The following is a 13,333-nucleotide window of genomic DNA, read 5'->3' as shown; positions in this document are numbered from 1 at the left end:
GGCCTTTTTATGTTTACTTCAATGTTTATTTCTTGTGATCTCTGTTATAACGCTATCTAATATGATTAAGCCTTCTGTTGACTTTCAGGCTAATCGTCTTAAGTATAAGAATGGACATTTGTAGTAGGAGATGGAGGTGGGGCACATGTTGTGTGGTGGCACTGGTGCCTGGGGTGATGTTGGGTGTCAGGGAAGGAAGATGTGTGGTTGTGGAGCAGTGTGTGTGTAGCAGTGGGGTGGGCAGTTGAGGTAGAGGAGGGCCGATGTGTGATGTGACACGTGCAGGTGTAAAAGACAGGGCCCCTGCAGGGGAAGGCAGGACACTGGACCATTACCCAGCCGGAGCCAACCATCCGCTAAGAGCTAATATGGCATTTAACTATTTAAATCGCTCTCTCTCTCTCTCTCTCTCTCTCTCTCTCTCTCTCTCTCTCTCTCTTTCTCTGTCTCTCTCTCTCTCTCTCTCTCTCTCTCTCTCTCTCTCTCTCTCTCTTTCTCTGTCTCTCTCTCTCACCCTTCAACTTCCTGTTTTCTATGACTCATAGACACCCTCTATTTACCAGTGTACATGTTTTGCCTGCTTTTCAACAGGCTAATTACATTACATTGCTCACCCACAGGTTTAGGATTTAGACGTCAGGGTAGTGAGAAGGCTATATTGACTAAAGGTGGTGTGTTTTTAAAGTGTGGTGTTGTCCTGATGCTGTCTGTTTGGTTGTATAGTGGGAGTAGTTATAGCGGGTGTAATGTGACATAGATCAAAGTGTTGGTTGCTGCTGTGTTTTGTAATGTCTCGGGGTGTTGTTTTAGGCCTGCAGCTTCATACTGCTGTTATCTCAATTCTAAATGGACAAATATAAATGTTTTGTTACATGCTATTCTTTGACATGTTCTCTCTCTCTTTCCCTTTCTCTGTGTCATTCTGTCTTTCTCCCTCCCTCCCTCTCTCTCTCTCTCTCTCTCTCTCTCTCTCTCTCTCTCTCTCTCTCTCTCTCTCTCTCTCTCTCTCTGTCTCTCCCTATCTTTCTTTGTATCTCTCTCTCTTCTCCAGTCTACATCGAGGACCTGGCACGGAGTGTGGAGCAAAGCAGGCGTCTGATCATCGTGTTGACTCCTGAGTTTGTGGCCAAGCGTGGCTGGAGCATCTTCCAGCTGGAGACACGGCTCCACAGCATGCTGGTGACCGGGGAGATCAAGGTCATTATGATCGAGTGTGCTGACCTCAAGAGCGTCATCAACTACCAGGAGGTGGAGGCCCTGAAGAACACCATCAAAGTGCTCACCATCATCAAGTGGAGGGGCCCTAAGAGCAACGAGCTCAAGTCCAAGTTTTGGAAGCAGGTGATATACGAGATGCCGGTAAAGAGGAAGGAGATGCTGTCTCGCCGGCAGGTGCTAGACTCCGGAGAGCAGGGCCTGTTCGGCGACCTGCAGACGGTCTCCACCATTGCCATGACAACCACGTCTGCCTCGCTGGCACCCGCCCACCATGCCGAGATCCCAGACTTTAACCAGGCCGGCCACCCCCAGATGAGACACTACTGCACCCGTAGTTACGAGTATAAGATGCCCGGCTCCCCCGTGCAGATAGCCACCTTGAGTAACCGTCACATGTACTGCAATATCCCCATGACGCTGCTCAACGGACAGGTGACTCAGAACAACACGATGGGAAAGAGCAAGCAGGAGATCCACTTGAACAGCACTTTCGTCCCTCTATCTGGAAGGGAACTCACAAGTGATATCTGGTAGACTGATATACAGCAACCGGCTTGATGGCACCATTTTTATTTATTTATTTTAGCTTTTTTTTATCTGCATGAAGACTCATTTAGACAAAACACTGATTTAAAAAAAGACTGAACCCAATCATTTCTCACAGACTACATTCATTGGCAGTTAAATATTATAATTTTTTTGTTCAGCCATAAAATATAAAAGGGAAAAAAAGGAGTTGCTCCAGTCATCATTTTCTTACTTGAAACATTTCTCCTTTTTGGAGATGGGTAATAAATATAAAAACCTTGTTTTTAATGTTCAAGGTATTGTTATTATGTACAGTTTTCATATCTTCTATAGACATTCATGATGATTCCTTTGAGATGTTAATGGTGTATGAGTATGTGAGTGAATCCACATTCAATGATTCTGACCTGGAATACTTAATGCGAAAGAGGGACATTTCTCATTGTGGCACAATTCTGTAAAGACCGACTGAACACATTCTCTGTGAGCTTTAAAAATGTTACAGTATATTTAAGCAAATCAATAATGTTTGAAGGTATTGTCATTGTTTGAGGCCAATTAAATATGAATATTTGAAATGTTTGATACAATATTTGTTTGAGTTGTATTCTGTGACTAGTTGCTGTCTCTTGATTTCTTCCTGTTACTTTGCAAATTTTATTTGGTAAAAACAAGAAGCCCTCATCAACTTTTTTTCCACTTCTCTGCTGAAATCCTCCCCTGCTTCACATGCCTTCTTTCCTCCCTGTCGGCCATATTGTTTTCAGATTACTATTGAGTTGTCTCCTTGAGGATGACCTGCTCTCTAAAGGTTACAGATGGACTCAGTGTGGTGCTTTGGGAACCGATGGTAGTTTTGACTGAATGTATTGTAGAAATGGAAGGGAACTGGAATCACCCAAGAAATATTTGCATTTGTATCTATTTTATTTATTTATTTTACAAAATGAATCTTCCTCTTCTCAGCAGAAGTTGCTTTGCTGCTTCTATCCTGGCTCCACCCTAGAGAATTCATTATATTTGTCTGCTTTGCTTTTTAATATAGCACCCTCTATCTGTCTCATTGAGTTATAGCCGAAATACCAAGATTGTAAAAAAAAAAATGACTTAGACTTGGTCTGAGCTTGGTGACCTTCAAGAGCAAACTAAAATACTAACCGCAGGAGGTCAAAGAGATTTCAACCATCAGTCAGAACCATTGCTGAACTGCCCACAGATGTGTTCTCTAACATCAGTTATAAATTATACATTTATTTAATGCCTTTTTGTCTGTTTGCAAGCTGATGGATTTTGATAGTGATTCCATGCCATGAATAGCCAGGGCATCAATGTGCATATGATGAAATCAAATAAATACTTTTATGGGACCCTTGCGAATGGCTGTATATTAAATCATGTTGAAATCACACAGGTTGTTTACTGCTTGATTTATTCTATAGGCACTTCGTTTGGTTTTGATTGTCATGTAATGCTGTCACTTTACCTAAGTGGAGTAATAATATTCATCTATGTGGTGGAGTACAATATGTCATGCTTTCAATGGTCATAAATGTCAGCTACTATTGCAACAGGAGCTTTAGTCTTTCCAAATCGCAAAAACGGAAATACTGTATGTTTGTTAGGCAGCCCTCTATTACCTATGGAAGCCCATTCCCGGCACTTTTTAAATGTTTTTATGTCGATACAATCTAAAAATGTCGAGATACTATGTAAACATTTTGAGACACTAACTCAGAATTTCAAGATACTGACTCGAAATTCGAGATAGTGAAACATACAGTTGAAGTCAGAAGTTTACATACACTTAGGTTGGAGTCATTAAAACTCGTTTTTCAACCACTCCACAAATTTCTTGTTAACAAACTAGAGTTTTGGCAAGTCGGCACAAGTAATTTTTCCAACAATTGTTTACAGACAAATTATTTCACTTATAATTCACTGTATCACAATTCCAGTGGGTCAGAAGTTTACATACACTAAGTTGACTGTGCCTTTAAACAGCTTGGAAAATTCCAGAAAATGATTTAATGGCTTCAGAAGCTTCTGATAGGCTAATTGACATCATTTGAGTCAATTGGAGGTGTACCTGTGGATGTATTTCAAGGCCTACCTTCAAACTCAGTGCCTCTTTGCTTGACATCATTGGAAAATCAAAAGAAATCAGCCAAGACCTCAGAAAATTGTAGACCTCCACAAGTCTGGTTCATCCTTGGGAGCAATTTCCAAATGCCTGAAGGTACCACGTTCATCTGTAGAAACAATAGTATGCAAGTATAAACACCATGGGACCACGCAGCCGTCATACCGCTCAGGAAGGAGACTTGTTCTGTCTCCTAGAGATGAACGTAATTTGGTGCGAATCAATCCCAGAACAACAGCAAATGACCTTGTGAAGATGCTGGAGGAAACAGGTACAAAAGTATCTATATCCACAGTAAAACGAGTCCTATATCGACATAAACTGAAAGGCCGCTCAGCGAGGAAGAAGCCACTGCTCCAAAACCGCCATAAAAAAGCCAGACTACGGTTTGCAACTGCACATGGGAAATGTCCTCTGGTCTGATGAAACAAAAATAGAACTGTTTGGCCATAATGACCATCGTTATGTTTGGAGGAAAAAGGGGAAGGCTTGCAAGCCAAAGAACACCATCCCAACCGTGAAGCATGGGGGTGGCAGTATCATGCTGTGGGGGTGCTTTGCTGCAGGAGGGACTGGTGCACTTCACAAAATAGATGGCAGAAAGTTAAAGCTTGGTCGCAAATGGGTCTTCCAAATGGACAATTACCCCAAGCATACTTCCAAAGTTGTGGCAAAATGGCTTAAGGACAACAAAGTCAAGGTATTGGAGTGGCCATCACAAATCCCTGACCACAATCCTACAGAAGATTTGTGGGCAGAACTGAAAAAGCGTGTGCGAGCAAGGAGGCCTACAATCCTGACTCAGTTACACCAGCTCTGTCAGGAGGAATGGGTCAAAATTCACCCAAATTATTGTGGGAAGCTTGTGGAAGGCTACCCGAAACGTTTGACCCAAGTTAAACAATTTAAAGGCAATGCTACCAAATACTAATTGAGTGTATGTAAACTTCTGACCCACTGGGAATGTGATGAAAGAAATAAAAGCTGAAATAAATCATTCTCTCTACAATTATTCTGACATTTCACATTCTTAAAATAAAGTGGTGATCCTAACTGACCTAAGACAGGGAATTTTTACTAGGATTAAATGTCAGGAATTGTGAAAAACTGAGTTTAAATGTATTTGGTTAAGGTGTATGTAAACTTCCGACTTCAACTGTACATATAGGATATGTTTCTTCATTTGTAGCATTATGTGGCGATTTCCATCTATTCATGTTGCAGAGATCAGCACGGCAAACGTGTGGCGAGCTGGCATATGCCCCAACACTTTTGATTCGGTTTAATAAAAAATATTGACACAAAAGCGTTGAAAATAGGGACAAAGTACTGTTGTTTAGACTGATTTGCCTCGTAATTTGTCAACTAGTGCACAATTAATCTGTGCTTCAGTCTGTAGCCTACTGAGAAAAACCACAACTGCAGGTTGCCTAGAGAAGCCTATGCACTCTGATCCCCTCTGGCCAGGTGAAACGAAGCAGTAACGTAATGTATTTATAGCCTAAGCTATGTACTTATAGCCTAAAATAGGCCTATTTATTTGTGTTAAGAGAAAATGTGAATGTGATCAAACTTGGTTTATATTCAAACTTCGGGTGGCTAGGCTACCTAGACCTTTTCATTGACTGAAATTAATCAATCAACACAATAGTGATGACATACTGTGTGAGTAACTTTTTAATTACAGACGCAAAGGCCAACACAATGCAACCCTGCATACAGCAAACTCAGCCCTCTTAGTTCTATTGTCCAATCGCAGTTGTTGTCTATTTTTTTTAAAACCATATGACCTGATTAGAAAACATCTGGTCCCATCATAGCCCATATAAAACCGTTTTACAGCTGATTTATTACTATATCATACCCTCCAACTAGAGTCCGGAGTTTTACCTGGTTAGGTTAGCCCAGTGGTTCTCAAACTTTCTCTCTTCGGAGACCCCCAGAATTTTCACTAGTTCACATGATTCTCCTAATTCTAGTGACTGACGTAATTAGACATTTCGATTTGTATCTAGACATTTTTAGATAGTATCTAAAAATGTTGACTTACAGTACCAGTCAAAAGTTTGGACACACCTACTCATTCAAGGGTTTTTCTTTATTTTTACTATTTTTACATTGTAGAATAATAGTGAAGACCAAAACTATGAAATAACACATATGGAGTAACCCAACATTTTTTAAACAAATTCTTCAAAGTAGCCACCCTTTGCCTTGATGACAGCTTTGCACACTCTTGACATTCTCTCAACCAGCTTCACCTGGAATGCTTTTCCAACAGTCTTGAAGGAGTTCCCACATATGCTGAGCACTTGTTGGGTCCAACTCATCCCAAACCATCTCATTTGGGTTGAGGTCAGGTGATAGTGGAGGTCAGGTCATCTGATGCAGCACTCCATCATTCTCCTTCTTGATTAAAGAGCCCTTACACAGCCTGGAGGTGTGTTGGGTCATTGTCCTTTTGAAAAACAAAGGATAGTCCCACTAAGCGCAAACCAGATGGGATGGCGTATCGCTGCAGAATGCTGTGGTAGCCATGCTGGTTAAGTGAGCCTTGAATTCTAAATAAATCACAGACAGTGTCACCAGCAAAGCACCCCCACACCATCACACCTCCTCCATGCTTCACGGTGGGAACCACACATGCAGAGATCATTTTACATTTTTTACATTTAAGTCAATTAGCAGACGCTCTTATCCAGAGCGACTTACAAATTGGTGCATTCAACTTAGGATAGCCAGTGGGACAAGCACCCTTTTTTTTGGGGGGGGGGGGGTAGAAGGATTACTGTTATACTATTCCAGGTATTCCTTAAAGAGGTAGGGTTTCAAGTGTCTCCGGAAGGTGGTCAGTGACTCCGCTGTCCTGGCGTCGTGGGGTAGCTTGTTCCACCATTGGGGTGCCAGAGCAGCGAATAGCTTTGACTGGGCTGAGCGGGAACTGTGCTTCCGTAGAGGTAGTGGGGCTAGCAGGCCAGAGGTGGATGAACGTAGTGCCCTCGTTTGGGTGTAGGGTCTGATCAGAGCCTGAGGGTAAGGAGGTGCTGTTCCCCTCACAGCTCCGTAGGCAAGCACCATGGTTTTGTAGTAGATGCGTTCACCTATTCTGCGTCTCACAAAGACACAGCGTTTGGAACCAAAAATCTCAAATTTGGACTCATCAGACCAAAGGACAGATTTCCACCGGTCTAATGTCCATTGCTCATGTTTCTTGGCCCAAGTAAGTCTCTTCTTCTTATTGGTGTCCTTTAGTAGTGGTTTCTTTGCAGCAATTTGACCATGAAGGCCTGATTCACGCAGTCTCCTCTGAACAGTTGATGTTGAGAAGTGTCTGTTACTTGAACTCTGTGAAGCATTTATTTGGGCTGCAATTTCTGAGGCTGGTAACTCTAATGAACTTATCCTCTGCAGCAGAGGTAACTCTGGGTCTTCCTTTCCTGTGGCGATCCTCATGAGAGCCAGTTTCATCATAGCGCTTGATGGTTTTTGCGACTGCACTTGAAGAAACGTTCAAAGTTCTTGACATTTTCCGAATTTACTGACCTTCATGTCTTAAAGTAATGATGGACTATCGTTTCTTTGCTTATTTGAGCTGTTCTTTCCATAATATGGACTTGGTCTTTTACCAAATAGGGCTATCTTCTGTATAACCCCCTACCTTGTCACAACACAACTGATTAGATCAAATGCATTAAGATGGAAAGAAATTCCACAAATTAACTTTTAACAAGGCACACCTGTTAATTGAAATGCATTCCAGGTGACTACCTCGTGAAGCTGGTTGAGAGAATGCCAAGAGTGTGCAAAGTTGTTATCAAGGCAAAGGGTGGCTACTTTGAAGAAGCTCAAATATAAAATATATTTTTTGGTTACTACATGATTCCATATGTGTTATTTCAAAGTTTTGAAATGTTGATATATTATCTATTAGTATGAGAGAGAAAAAAGAGTGTCTGCTAAATGACTAAAATGTAAAATCTAGAAATTTTGACTGACGTATCTAGACATTTTGACTTAGTATCTCAAAATGTTTAGATAGTATCTCAACATTTTGACTTAGTATGTTGAGATATTATCTAGAAATGTTGACTTACGTATCTCATAATTTTTATTTAGTATGTTGACATTTTGAGATAGTGTCATGAAATTTTGACTTACATATCTAAAAATGTCAACTTAGTATCTAGAAATATTTTGATAGTATTTAAAAAAAATTTGACTTGCGTATCTTGAAATGTTCACTTAGCATCTAAAAATTTTGAGATAGTATCACAACATTTTGACTTAGTATTTAGAAATGTTGAGATAGAATCTAGAAATTTTGACTTACGTATCTAGACATTTCGACTTAGTATCTAAACATGTTTAGATAGTACCTCAAAATATTTACTTTCGTATCTTGAAATTTGTACTTAGTATCTCGAAATGTTGATATCAATATTTTCCTGCCACATAAAACAAATATGTGGCAGGAATAGGCTTCCATAATTACATATGGGCTTACAAACACACGCACGCACGCACACACACATACACACACACACACATTCTCAAAATGTCTAGATACCATCTAAACATTTCGAGATAGTAGCATTGTGTGGTGATTTCCATCTATCCATGTTTCAGAGACCAGCACAGCAATAACCTTCCAGATATGTATAGTCAATTACACATTGTGTGTGTGTATCGCTGCATGCTTGTGTTTGTCTGCCGAAATATACTTAATGAATTAAAAATAATCTGTAGTCAGACTCCTACAAAGTTTTATAATATTCACTTTATGGATTGATAGTTCTGATAGAAATTCATATAACTTTAGTATGGAGTGGTTTGCTGTGTGTTGGATTCAATGTATTTGACCTAGACTGGCAGGGTCTACAGACAATCACGGATTACAAAGGGAAAACCAGCCACGTCGCGGACACCGACGTCTTGCTCCCGGACACGCTAAACACCTCCTTCGCCTGCTTTGAGGATAACACAGTGCCACCGACGCGGCCCGCTCCCAAGGACTGTGGGCTCTCGTTCTCCGTGGCTGACGTGAGTAAGACATTTAAGCGTGTTAACCCTCGCTAGGCTGCCGGCCCAGACGGCATCCCTAGCTGTGTCCTCAGAGCATGTGCAGACCAGTTGGCTGGAGTGTTTACGAAAATATTCAATCTCTCCCTATCCCAGTCTGCTGTCCCCACTTGCTTCAAGATGTCAACCATTGTTCCTGTACCCAAGAAAGAAAAGGTAACTGAACTAAATGACTATCGCCAAGTAGCACTCACTTCTGTCATCATGAAGTGCTTTGAGAGGCTTGTTAAGGATCTACCTTACCTGTCACCCTAGACCCACTTCAATTTGCATACCGCCCCATTAGATCCACAGACTATGCAAACCCCATCGCACTGCACACTGCCCTATCCCATCTGGACAAGAGGAATACCTATGTAAGAATGCTGTTCATTGACTACAGCTCAGCCTTCAACACCATAGTAACCTCCAAGCTCGGGGCCCTGGGTCTGAACCCTGCCCTGTGCAACTGGGCCCTGGTCTTCCCGACGGGCCGCCCCCAGGTGGTGAAGGTAGGAAACAACACCTCCACTTCGCTGATCCTCAACATAGGGGCCCCACAAGGGTGCGTGCTCAGCCCCCTCCTGTACTCCCTGTTCACCCATGACTGCGTGGCCACGCACGCCTCCAACTCAATCATCAAGTTTGCAGATGACACAACAGTAGTAGGCCTGATTACCAACAATGACGAGACAGCCTACAAGGAGGAGGTGAGGGCCCCAGGAAAATAACCTCTCCCTCAACGTCAACAAAACGAAGGAGCTGATCGTGGACTTCAGGAAACAGCAGAAGGAGCACGCCTCTACCCACATCGACAGGACCGCAGTGGAGAAGGAGGAAAGCTTCAAGGTCCTTGGCGTACACATTACTGATGATCTGAAATGGTCCACCCACACAGACAGTGTGGTGAAGAACGTGCAACAGCGCCTCTTCGACCTCAGGAGGCTGAAGAAATTTGGTATCACCGCCTGGTACGGCAACTGCACCGCCCCCAACCGCAGGGCTCTCCAGAGGGTGGTGCGTTCTGCCCAACGCATCACCGGGGGCACACTGCCTGCCCTCCAGGACACCTACAGCACCCGATTTCACAGGAAGGCCAAAAAGATAATCAAGGACATCAACCACCCGAGCCACGGCCTATTCACCCCGCTACCATCCAGAAGGTGAGGTCAGTACAGGTGCATCAAAGCTGGGACAGAGAGACTGAAAAGCAGCTTCTATCTCAAGGCCATCAGACTGTTAAATAGCCATCACTATCCCATCACTATCCGGCAACCACCCAGTTACTCAACCCTGCACCTTAGAGGCTGCTGCCCCATATACATAGACATGGAATCACTGGTCACTTTAATAATGGAACACTAGTCACTTTAATAATGTTTACATACTGCATACTCATTTCATATATATACTGTATTCTATTCTACTGTATTTTAGTCAATGCCACTCCGACATTGCTCGTCCTAATATTTATATATTTCTTAATTCCATTATTTTACTTTTAGATGTGTGTATTGTTGTGAATTGTTAGATACTACTGCACTGTTGGAGCTAGGAACACAAGCATTTCACTACACCAGCAATAACATCTGCTAAATATGTGTATGTGACCAATACAATTTTATTTGATATATATATATTATGTGTGTGTATGTGTGCGTGCGCGCGTGTGTTTTTCAACCCAAATTTACTTTCATTAATGAATTGAAAATAATCTGTAGTCCGACTACAAAGTGCATAATATCCACTTCATGGAAATGTTTACTCTGGTATGGAGTGGTTTGCTGTGTGTTGGATTCAATGTATTGGACTATAGAGAAAGGATGTTAAAGTAAAAATATGCTGGCATTGTGTCATTTTGAAGAAATCATCAGTGTGCATGTCAAATGTGTGTGGGCTGGATTGAAGACTTTTATAGTTTCCTACGAGGCAGGTAAGTTCTTGAGGAGATTATAAGAAATATGGAGAAAGAGAAGGTGCTAAATCCAGATAGTGGCAACAATTTCAGAGTTTACTTCATATAAGAGTTACAGTTCATATAAGGAAATCAGTCAGTTGAAATAAATTCATTAGGCCCTAATTTGTGGATTTCATATGACTGAGAATACAGATATGCATCTGCTGGTCACAGATACCTTAAAAAAAAGGTAGGAGCGTGCATCAGAAAACCAGTCAGTATCTGGTGTGACAACCAATTGCCTTATGCAGCACGACACATCTCCTTCGCATAGTTAATCAGGCTGTTGATTGTGGCATGTGGAATGTTGCTCCACTCCTCTTCAATGGCTGAGCGAAGTTGCACCTGTATTCAATGTTGACAGTGCATGTTAGAGCAAAAACCAAGTCATGAGATCGAAGGAATTGTCCGTAGAGCTCCGAGACAGGATTGTGTCGAGGCACAGATCTGCAGCATTGAAGGTCCCAAAGAACACAGTGGCCTCCATCATTCTTAAATGGAAGAAGTTTGGAACCACCAAGACTATGCCTAGAGCTGGCCGCCCGGCCAAACTGAGCAATCGGGGGAGAAGGGCTTTGGTCAGGGAGGTGACCAAGAACCCGATGGTCACTCTGACTGAGCTCTAGAGTTCCTCTGTGGAGATGGGAGAAAATTCCAGAAGGACAACCATCTCTGCAGCACCCAACCAATCAGGTCTTTATGGTAGAGTGGCCAGACGGAAGCCACTCCTCAGTAAAAGGCACATGACAGCCCGCTTGGAGTTTTCCAAAACGCAACTTAAGACTCTCAGACCATGAGAAACAAGATTCTCTGGTCTGATGAAACCAAGATTGAACTCTTTGGCCTGAATGCCAAGCGTCACTTCTGGAGAAAACCTGGCACCATCCCTACGGTGAAGCATGGTGGTGGCAGCATCATGCTGTGGAGATGTTTTTCAGTGGCAGGGACTGGAAGACTAGTCAGGATCGAGGCAAAGATGAACGGAGCAAAATATAGAGAGATCCTTGATGAAAACATGCTCCAGAGCGCTCAGGACCTCAGACTGGGGCGAAGGTTCACCTTCCAACAGGACAATGACCCTAAGCACACAGTCAAGACAACGCAGGAGTGGCTTCGGGACAAGTCTCTGATTGTCCTTGAGTGGCCCAGCCAGAGCCCGGACTTGAACCCGATCTAACATCTCTGGAGAGACCTGAAAATAACTGTGCAGCAACGTTCCCCATCCAACCTGACTCCAACCTGAGCTTGAGAGGATCTGCTGAGAAAAATGGGAGAAACTCCCCAAATACAGGTGTGCCAAGCTTGTAGCATCATACCCAAGAAGACTCGAAGCTGTAATCACTGCCAAAGGTGCTTCAACAAAGTACTGAGTAAAGGGTCTGAATACTTATGTAAACGTGATATTTCAGGTTTTTTATTTTTATAAATTAGCAAAACATTATAAAATCCTGTTTTTGCTTTGTCATTATGGGGTACTGTGTGTAGATTGATGACGAAAAAAAAACATTTAATTAATTTTAGAATAAGGCTGTAACCTACCAAAATGTGGAAAAAGTCAAGGGGTCTGAATACTTTCCGAAGGCACTGTAAATATGGAGTCATCACAAATTTTGCCCCTGGGGGTGTGGCCTCTGAAAAAGACATACCAAGCAATGTCTATGCGAGTTTTAGATAGTTGGCCTTTAAACAATGCAATGTTATTGACCATGTTTGTACATTTAAATGTTGAAATGTTTTTTAAATGTTTATTTAATAAAAACAATAAGGTTGCTTTTACCAACCATCTCACCCAGAGTTTTGCACTTTTAAACTCATTTTATTGAAGAAAGGATCTCCTTTAGGGTAATAAACAAAATGTGAAGGCATACAGTTCTATTATGTATATTCTGGTATTTAAAAGGACATTGTGGCTGTGGTGACCTTACTCTGTCACCTCTTATTATTTCTCATATAATCTCAGTTGAAATCAGCAATTGAAACAATAACAAAGTGTTGTCCCTGCCACTGTTTCGGTAAAAGCTGAAGGATGGGGCTGGAGAAATGTAACCTCTCTCAAATTCATAGACATAGCTATCGAATCAAGGACTGACCATCCATGATATCAAACGTATAGTTTTAACCATGTTTTGAGGCTATACAGTGTTCGTTAACATTTACTTTGTTTACAAACATTGATGTAAAACAAGCTTATATTGGGTTCTGATGAGGTACGGCAGTTGAACTAAGCTCATGATGCATTTATAAGTTATAGCCTATTCTTCTTCTATAGTATCATTCATTCCAAAATATGGATGTAGCAACTACAGATTGGCCCTTTAAGTGAGAGAAGAAGCTCTAATCCTCAACACCTAGTCCATCAAGGATAATTTGACAAAGTCTGATGTAAAGGTCAGTAATTTCATACAGATCATCAGACATTATAAGGTTGTATT

General features: G+C 41.9%; 1 protein-coding gene across 1 annotated transcript in view; it reads left to right on the top strand.

Moving 5' to 3' along the window:
* The window catches only part of LOC121545470 (X-linked interleukin-1 receptor accessory protein-like 2), a 321,413-nt gene extending 319,077 nt beyond the window's left edge, over window positions 1-2,336 (top strand). The window contains exon 11 of the mRNA XM_045208368.1: window positions 1,052-2,336. Within this exon, the coding sequence (XP_045064303.1) occupies window positions 1,052-1,752 (701 nt within the window). The 3' untranslated portion in view covers window positions 1,753-2,336. The remainder of the gene's footprint in view (window positions 1-1,051) is intronic.
* The last annotated feature ends 10,997 nt before the right edge of the window (window positions 2,337-13,333 follow it).

The sequence above is a fragment of the Coregonus clupeaformis genome, chromosome 3 (genome assembly GCF_020615455.1).
Source record: "Coregonus clupeaformis isolate EN_2021a chromosome 3, ASM2061545v1, whole genome shotgun sequence".
NCBI lineage: Eukaryota > Metazoa > Chordata > Actinopteri > Salmoniformes > Salmonidae > Coregonus > Coregonus clupeaformis.
Note: the sequence above shows the minus strand (reverse complement) of the source record. Positions and strands in the feature narration are given on the sequence as shown.